The following is a 10,224-nucleotide window of genomic DNA, read 5'->3' as shown; positions in this document are numbered from 1 at the left end:
TGGTACATAATAGTTCTGTACTTCGCTCAAACTAATGAATTATTTGAAGATAAGAGAAATGGGAAAGAATTGAAATGAAACAAGGAAAATAGATAAAGGAGAGGGAAAAAAAAGTGAAATTAGGAGAGGCAAAAAAAAAATGGAAAAAAATGGTATCGCCGTTTATCTATACTATATACTTCTCCCTCTCCCCCCTCCGATCAAAATCGTGCTCTAATTCTATACAAGTTGACAAACTTTTTTATCGCTGTACATTATAAAAGAGAGTGATTTTTTAAATGCACGAAAAATACTGTGTATATACCATACATGTATACAAACATACATACATATATATTTATGCATACATACATATATATGTATATATAGATATAATTATTCATTAAATTGTTGCATAATTCCTATCATATTCCGCGTGTATGCGTCAGAATTCTCCCTTCAAAAAAATGTGAATTGTTTTGCCTTCAGAGTATATGAGAAATAAGCTATCCATTATAATTGTAAATAACAATGATTCAATCATCTTTATTTTTTTTTCTTTTCTTTTCTTCTCTCTCTCTCTCTCTCTCTCCCTCTTTCTCTCTCTCTCTCTCTCTTTTTCTTCAATATTATATCAAGGATAGAAATAATGCAACAATTTAATATATTCTTCCGCGATTGACGAATATATCTGTATCCTCTTTTCTCTTTATGATCAGTATACATACCGATTTGTCGATCGGAGGTACAGTTGTATTCGAAAAATAAGTGGTACAATTTCTTTACATTACCACGTAGCTGTTAACTTCGATTTAACACGAAGAAAAAAAAAAAAAAAGAAAAAGAAAAAAAAAAGAAAAGAAGAAAAAGAAAAAGGAAAAGAAAAACGAACAAAAAAAAGAAAAACAAGAAGAAAAGAATAAAAAAGCACAAAAACAAAAAGTAAAGAGAGCAGCGCGAGGAGAACATAATTTAAAAGTTGCGAAGCTTCGGGGCTTTTAAATTCAATCTTAAAAAAGGTTACGAATGGTCGAGAAGAAATAATAAAAAAAAGCATTTTTCGGTAATAAAACGATTTGTCGTGACAACTGATATACCGGATACACGATAATTCGTTTCTTTCTTTTTTTTTTTTTTTTTTTTTTTTTTTTCTTTTGAATGAGAGAACATAGATCGGACATATCTAAATACACATATTTAATTACGTAGATTGTTCGATCGTCGAGAAATATGCACGCGAGTATGAGTATGTATGTGTGTGTGTGTATGTGTGTGTGTGTGTGTGTATGTGCGTGCATGCGTGCTCATACATATGTGTATGTATATGCGTGTGTTTGTGTTTGTTTAGTGAAAAGAAGGGAAAAGGGTGCAAATGCTTAATGTTAAGGCCAAGTTTTCGATTTAACGAGAAAATCATAAGAAAATGAAGAAAGAAAGAAAAAAGAAAAACCAAAAAAAAAAAAAAAAGAAGAAGAAAGAAGATACCTTAGATTATATTTAGAAGTTTTAAATATTAAAACACAGCCGATTACGAAATTCGTTTTTTTGTCCAAAAGACTCTCTTCTATGCTCTTCTATTCGGGTTATTAGAAGCTAACAGAACCATAGCGTAGGATAAATCGATCGACGTCACGTGCCGTTGACCTCGAGAGTTCATGTAGTTACATACGTAGCTACGTACTACATACATACATATGTAGATACGTGCTACTAGAAACCATCAGAGTCACACGGTAACGTGCGACGATCGTCTTGTCCGATCTGATTACATTTAGGAAGGATTTATATCACGCGAGTTTCTAATTTAATCGAAAATGGGTACAAACATTTGATTGAGAATTGCCAAGGATGATTTGAAATGATGTACTTAAAAACAATCATCGATCTTTACGATCATTATAAATACTTTTTCAAGGATATTTATTTGTAAAAAAAGGAAAAGAAAAAAACGAAACAAAACAGAGGAAACAGAGATACTTAAATTTTTTGATGTTCCAGATCTCCTTTATCAGTTCTATTGTTTCCTTTTATTTTTTTTCTTCATTGTCCTTTTTTTCTTTTCTTTTTTTTTTTTTTTTTTCATAAATACCCATTTAAAAGTAATCTCTTAGATTTTGTTTATTCGAAATTAAAGAATAGATTTTTTTTTTTCTTTTATATTTTAATATTATAAACATAGTTGGAGGATCTTAAGAAAGAAGTCCCGGGAACTCTCAGAAGCGTATAGACCATGCTTTGAGAATCATTGACGTAGAAAGAGAGCTTTTTCAGTAGATAAGAAAAAAGAGAAAAAAAAAAAAATAAGAAAAAAAAACAAGAAAAAAAAAATAACAAGAAAAAAGATTTTTCAAAGCCTATGAATTTTTTCCTCCGTGCATTTGATCCATAACGATCTATCGATCTTCGAAGAAATTGAGGAGATAGTCCTCTCTCATGCTCTCTCTCCCTCTCTCCCCCCCCCCCCCTTTCTCTCTCTCTCTCTCTCTCTCTCTTTCTTCGTATATCCACCCTTTTGTCTTTCCTCGTTGTCCCGAGGCGAACTGGCGAAAGGCGATTCTTCAAAAATTAAGGACAATGTTTCCGAGTCGTTTACGAGGGGAAAAAAAATAATATAATATAAAAATAACAAGCTCGTGTTTGGGAAGTTCGTCGATGAAGAGAAGAGTATCGTATGTATAATCGTTCGATGAGACGTTTTTTCGTTCAACGAGAAGTTCAATGAGAAAGAAAAGAACTTATTTTTTCGTAAAAGAATTCTTGTTCCTTTCTTCTTTTTTCGGACTTCTAAATTCTTCGTCGACGAACTAAATGAATTTACGTGATCATTGGTAAAAGTCCGATAATGAGTCAAAAAGGAGAAAAAGAAAGAAAAAAAAAAAAAAAAAAAAAAACAAGAACACAGAAAAAACGAAAGAAAGAAAAGAAGAAAAATGAATTATGAAAGAAAACAATAGTTTAATGTAGACGTGTCAAACTTATTTTACTTCTTCGATCGATTATGCTAATTAAATCATAATCGTGCGTTACCAAGAGAATTTCTTGCATTCGATTTAGTTCTCTTGGAAATTCTTTTTTGTTTTATTTTATTTTTCTTATTTCTTTTTTTTTTCCTTTTTTTTTTTTCTTCCTTTAATTCAATTCACATTCACGTATACGTGTCAATAAAATTATGTCAATAGAACTTTCTTTTTATACTTTACAATATCTTCATGATTACTTTAATGCACTGAGATAATTTGTTTGGCACGTTCTTCTTTAAATAAAATATTTATGTACCTACTTCGAGTGTTACCGATCGACAAGAGAAAAATCAATCGAGCGATTTCATTTTTCGTAGCTTTAAGAATATTAATATCGTAGCGAGAAACGAACGAAGTTATCGTATGAAAAATGATAAGATAGATAGAAAAAAGAAAAGAAAGAAAAAAAAAGAAGAAGAAGAAGAAGAAGAAGAAGAAGAGAAGAAAGTGAGAAAATCGAGGGCCGATAAGCGAGCCGTAAAGATCGTAATCATTCTCATAGTTACTAAAAAATATTATCACATCACTATTTGCAATTTACTGCTACCTACAATTATTACTATACGATTAGCAATTAATAAGCTTTCTTATGCCATTTCTCTATTGTACCACTTATACATTTGACGCACGACTTTTTCGAGAATAAATCTTTATGAAACGCTCCATTTTTTTGTAATTTGGTTGTTCTTTCTCTCGAATCGTGATGTATAAATATATATATATATACATAAATATATATATATTTATACATTTGCAGATATATACATTTTCCTTCTTTTTCTTTTTATTTTTTTTTTTTTTTTTTTTTTTTCTTATGGAAAATCGATCCACACATCGAATTGACAAAACACGAAATATTTCGAGTATCTTCTTCTAATGGAACAATACGACACCCTTTCTTTTTTTCTAATTAAATATTAACTACCTTTATGTTCAACGTATACTACGGGCACTTCAGTCACGAATGAACTATTCTCGAATACTCTTACTTTCCTTAAGAATGTAAAGTCTAATGATAAAACGATTTAATAAAGGGCATACTTGTATCGTGTAAGAAAATATTCGTGATTAACGTTGAATTTTAAAATACATCAAGTTTATAATGAAAATTATGATGTATTATGGATTATACTTTTTTTCTTTTTTTTTTTTTTTTTTTTTCTTTTTTTCTTTTTCCTTTTGTTTTTCTTTCCTTCTTTTTCTATTCTAAATAAATATTTAACGTTTTCATCTTTAAAGGTAAATCTTTTTTTTTTTTTTTTTTTTTTTTTTTTTTTTTTTTTTTTTAAAAAAAGCCAATTATGAACTTCCTACCGAACGTGTTGAAATTTATTATTAACTATATCAACCGTTCTATAAACTCTGACGTTATGCCTTTAGGATATAATTTCAAACATTAAACTGTCTCGTGGCTTAACGCTCGATTAATTGTTGTTTACGCGATAGACCAATAAGCTTCAATTCGATCTACCTTCTCAATTACTTCTTCCATATATACCTCAGTCTCATCTATTTCTCTCTCTCTCTCTCTCTCTCTCTCTCTCTCTACTTGTATCTATCTCCCTTATCTTTTGATACATCCCAAAAGCGACTATGCTAATAGAGTCTTCGTGACGTACTTGATCGAACGCAAAGAAATGGAATTATATTTGAAATCTAGAACGAACTAAGTGAATTACACTTTGGGTGAACGATTAAAGTCTTCTTTACGTTGACGTTATCCGTGTCAGGTTGGCTATTTCGAGCGTTGTAACGTACTCGAAACTGTCTTATAACTATAACGATAGAAAGTGCATTGATATTATCAAAGTGAATGCTTCTGAAGTAGGATGAACGAGATTTCCTCTAATGTCTTCGAGAAAAAAAAAAGAAACGATAGGAGTTTCTCGTTTGATGCTTGTTTACACTGTTGGGATGATTAATTCAATAAAAAAAAAGAAAAAAAAAAAAGAGAAAAAAAAGAAAAGGCAAAAAGGGAAGGAAAGAAAAAAAAAACCAATGACAAAAATAAAAAAGAAACAGGTTCAACGATTTGTTTCTCTAAAAGTTCTAATTGCAATTTCCTCCAGCTTTTATCGATAATACGAGACTACTACCTACTATCGACAATTAGAGGAAATTACGCTCATTCTCGTTTTAAGGAGCACTAATGAAGGATACTTTAAATGCTTTAAATGAAAAACAAAAAGAAAAGGAAAAAAAAGGGAAAAAAAAAAGAAAAAAAAAGTTTGCTTCAGAGATTCTCTCTTCGTTATATATAAACATTTTCTTATACCTTCAAATTATCGATAATTAATCGAATGTCGAGATCGAATTATCGTCAATATTAAAAATAACGTTTAAATATAAATTTGTTAAAGAATTATTTTTAATAACATAATAATTACTTGTTCGTTCATTTCTTCTTTTTCTTTTTTTTTTCTAATCGTTCATTCGAAGATATTTCGAGATAACTATTTATCTTTGAATGTTTAGTGTATTTCTTAATTGTATTTTCAGATTCCAAATTTCACAGCTGTATTTTGCAACGTCACGTGGTTTTCCTTTTAATGTAAACACTTTCGTGAAACTTGTTCGCTTTTAGAGTTCGTATTTGAAGGCAACCGAATGGGAAAAACGTATAACACAATCGCAAACGTTTCTTCCGCGTATGTCTTGATCTTCATATTTTCAAGAAGCAAATGGATATCTTTCAAACTTCGTTTGTTAAAGTTTAAATAAACGATTCGATAAAATACCATAATTGGTACAAGTACCTACGAGTTTCGTCGAGAACGTTATATTATCTTTGTCTGTTTATATTTCAAACTCTAATGTTTCAAATGTTTTATTTATAGAATCCAAAACGTGAGGGGATTTATCGGAGTGAAGAGAAAATAGATGCTAGACAATATTTTATTCTGAATAATTCATTTATAGTTACACTTAAGTCCGTAGAAATAAATTACCAGAGTTGTATTAACATTTTGCGAATATTAATCTTTCTCAATCTTAAATCTCTCGGGTGACAGGGCCATTTTTTTTTTCTTTTTTTTTTAAGTGCCTGAACTATAATATTCTCCGTAGTATGGTATACTAATCTTTGCTGAGAAGCAACAGTCTTGAGGAATGCGTACTTTAAAGATACATATATCTAAACGTTTATACACTTGGAGTTGGTCGATTCGTTCAAAATATTTTTGTATGATATTTTACATGGAGTAAATGAAAATCTTCACAAGATATTTTCTATAGAGGATAGAAAGTCATGAGTTTTCTTTTGGTTAGCGGCGAGACAAAAAGAAAAAATAAACAATGAATCTGACATGAACAGTATTTCCTACTCTCTATTCTCTTTCTTCGTAGTTGCTGATTCGGCGCCGAGACGGCTAAAGCCAGCTTGTTTCGGTTTAAATATTTCTTTATGGATGGTGACGTTACGGGAACACGGCATAGTCGAAATTCGAAATCCGTTGTCCTACTTTAACGTAGCGATAGCTATAGCAATTGAGAAAGCTCGTTTCGAGACAAGCATATGAACAAAATGATGACTGGCAAATAATGATTTTTTTTTTTTTTATTATTGATTGGGATATATAAAATGTACTTACTTATCATTCATAAGTATATATTTATTTCAACGATTATATTATGGCTTCACTTTTTTGATTATATAAGATAATAACTTATATCATGGTAAATATTCTCTTTATTAAGTTTTATTTAACTACAGATTAAAATTTTTCATTTATTTATTCATTATAAAACTTGTTGAGTATATCAGATAATCAAATAGTTCGAGCTTTCGAATGAGATGATAAGGCTTAATAAAGACTTATAGGAATATAATTTTCTTGGAAAATCTCTTTTGAAATCTCATTTGGAATTATGGAAATCATATTCTTTCTAATTACGAGATTTAACGCAAGAACGATAACGGATTTATTTTGAGTAATGAACAAGCCCCTTTCTATCGATTGGATCTCCTTTGACATGATTCTAGGAAGATGCAAAAGCATGACTCATACTTCCATGGCATGTATCCAGCATGTTGCCATTTTCATAATGATTCATCTTATAATACTGCCACGTTCAACGATGAACTTTATACAATTAATATTAATTAACTATATATTCATTCTCGCAATTTTTAACAAAATATATTATGGAATATAGATTTTTCATATGTTTTCATTAAAAATACAAAAAAAAAAAAAATAAGTAAAAAAATGTAAACTACGAAATGTGAAAATGTTATACGAATGTGTAGGTGTGTTTAAAAAAAAAAAAAAAAGAAAAAATAAATCATGATTTGGTTATAACTGGGAAAACGAAAATTGTATTCGTCGATATTGGAAATATAATCATACGAAAAAATAATTATTCCGTTAATGACATTTCCAAAGTAAATCAAAAAGATTATTAATTTTTTCCAAGAAGAGAAATACTTCTGAAAATAAGGAATTCAACGATTTTTATTTTATAGTTCGATTATAGATATATTAAAATTATCAAATGAATTTTATTTTGAATAACTTTTATATTTTTTATAAAGAAAACAAATTTTAATATTTCCTCGATCAAAATTCAACGTGTTCCCTCAATGAATATCAATAAAATAAAAAGAGAACATTGGTATATTAGTAATCCTTTTGATATATTAGTATTCCATATAATTAGGATTTTCGATTTTATCTCGTGCTCATTTTCGTAAGGCTCATGCAAATTTCACATTGTAATATTACTAATGAAATTTCCTTTATTACATTGATCTCTTTCGTTTCTATCGATTTCATCGTTTGAACGATGAAACCTCGGAAAAAAGGAAGGCAAAATAAAAAGAAAAAATATATTCAACATTCCTCCGATCAAATTGAAATACATTATGACGATTATCATGATCACATTATAACTTCTTTTTTTATAATTTAAATATCCACTCGAAGTGTCGTTCAATTTATCATAATAATAGCTTTTATAATTCAATGAAATATTTTGACCGAGTTTTCTGTACAAAATAAATGACAGCGTAAGATTTAGATGGATGGAAATAGGAAGACAGGAAGCAAGCTTGAAATCCAAAACTGTACGGAACCGAAGTAGTATAAGGCAGTAATCGATATTTCCTCTTTCTCTCCCTCTCTCTTTCTCCCCTCTCTCTCTCTCTCTCAATCTTTTTCTCCTTCTCTCTCTTCCTTTTCTATCTAACGTCATGAGCTTTACGTTGCGATCAGCAGCGTCCTCCCTCTCTCTCTCTCTCTTTCTCTCCTTCTGTTTTTTCTTTCTTCTCTCTCTTTCTCTCTCTCTCTCTCTCTCTCTCTCTCTCTCTTTGATAAATCGATTCTGATATTCACTATTTCTTAATGGATAGCAAGTATAATACTAGAGAAAAGGTAACGACATGATTTGGACGATTACGCTTGAAAGTTGGTTCCCTTTTACTTCACGGTGCAGAACCCCCATGAAAGCTTTCGCGAACGCTTGCTTTCGAGCGCCCAGGGGAGCCTGTCGCTGGCAAAGGCTGGATATAGTGACGTATCGACCGACGGGGTCACCAGAGGTCACCAAAGTTCATACCGTCTCGCGGTTCACGAACCCACCGACGAAACTACCCTGCGCGCTTCCGCCTCTCGTTAAATCCAACATTTCATTGTACAATTTTTCTTTCCACGCCGATGATCATTACAAACGAGAACGACATTCTGATAAGGGAAGGTATGTACGTGACGATTATCGGAAGAGATATCCCTGTAATATCATTTTTGTTTTACTTTAACATTTTCATGGCCAGATTGCGTTGGATCAACTTGGTCAATTCCTTTTTCTTATTTTTTTATTTATTTTTCGTTCCTTTATGTTTCTTTTTTTTTTCTTTTTTTCTTTTCTTCTTTTCTCTCTTTTTTTCTTTTTTTTTTTTTTTCTTTTGTTTGGACGTTAATTTCATTTACAACCGAGTTCTCTTATCGAGTCTCTTCGATCGCACGATGCATCGTTTTTTTCTTTACTCTCGATTTATAGTCTTTATAATCACGTTTTTTTATTATCTTGGTTTAGAATATTAGTTGGTTAGCATTTCGCTGGTTATACCAAATAAGTATGTATATATATATATATATTGTATATGTACAATATTATGTCGGTATATCTAGGTCTTCGAACGTTTGAACACACGATAGGGTTTATAGAACAGTTATACAGAGTATGTAGATAGGCATGTTTACATTTATCAAGATGATAAAAACATTTCATATTTAGAAAATACATATTTGCATATTTAGGAAACCACGTTCCCTGCTTCGTTCACTGCGAAAATCGATTACCACTGACGTCATCACCAGTATCACTCGATAACAATTCAACTATGAATAAATAATTTTACATCGGTGATACGATTGAAAACCAATTACAATTTTGTTCGTTATATTATCGATCTTTCGATATAGATATATAGATAGTTACTTGTCATCTCGGTAATAATTCTATTGAAGTCGTAACAGGTAATGGTATGTATTAGAAGCAAAAAACGTAACGGACAGTATCAATGCAAATTTCAATTATCGATGAAGAGATTAACATTTATTTTCTATCGAAGTAATTGATAATTTGTCTTATCCCATTCTTTTTTTCTTTTTTATATCCTGTACATAATAAATAACATTATTATGTGAAACGATCATTGTCTTTTCTATGAAAAAAGAAAACGTATTGGAAAAAAAAGGTAGAATAGTAGAATTGAAAAATTGCCAAGTTGAACGATTCATTTCCGCTTTTCTTTTTCATTTCAAAAATGGTAGAGGCGTGGGCATTCTCTCTCTCTTTCTCTCTCTCCCCTTCTATCTCTCTCTCTCTCTCTCTCTCTCTCTCTCTCTATCTATCTCTATTTTTCTTTCTCTCTCCCCGTCGTGTTTCTCTTTATCCTATCAAAAGCAAAAAGAAAACAATAATGGAGCGATGACAAGCCGATCGATCGGTGTTTATAAGCGTAATTATTCACGATTACACGTTTGCAGAATGATCGGGGCCATGCCAGCAGTGGCTGTACGCCATGAACGTAGAAGACAAGAAAAGAGGCTAAAACGACCGAGTCAGCTTTATTTGGGCGGCCAATGGATGCCACCCCTTCAAGGTTCGCCACCTACACCTAGTCCCCACGGACACAATAGTCATCTAGATCCGCTTCCAGAGCTTTATCTTTGCGGCAAGGTAATCTACGTTTTAATCTTTCACAACGAGGACATTTCCGTTT

General features: G+C 30.9%; 1 protein-coding gene across 2 annotated transcripts in view; it reads left to right on the top strand.

Moving 5' to 3' along the window:
• The window catches only part of LOC124956833 (putative uncharacterized protein DDB_G0288537), a 44,136-nt gene that overhangs the window by 26,817 nt on the left and 7,095 nt on the right, over nt 1–10,224 (top strand). For both annotated transcript variants that reach the window (XM_047513150.1, XM_047513159.1), the window contains exon 2: nt 9,989–10,181. In XM_047513150.1, coding sequence (XP_047369106.1) covers nt 9,990–10,181 — 192 coding nt within the window. In that variant the 5' untranslated portion in view covers nt 9,989. The remainder of the gene's footprint in view (nt 1–9,988; nt 10,182–10,224) is intronic.

Source organism: Vespa velutina, chromosome 1, assembly GCF_912470025.1.
Source record: "Vespa velutina chromosome 1, iVesVel2.1, whole genome shotgun sequence".
Lineage (NCBI taxonomy): Eukaryota > Metazoa > Arthropoda > Insecta > Hymenoptera > Vespidae > Vespa > Vespa velutina.
The sequence above is the reverse complement of the archived record's forward strand: the minus strand, read 5'-3'. Positions and strand labels throughout refer to the sequence as shown.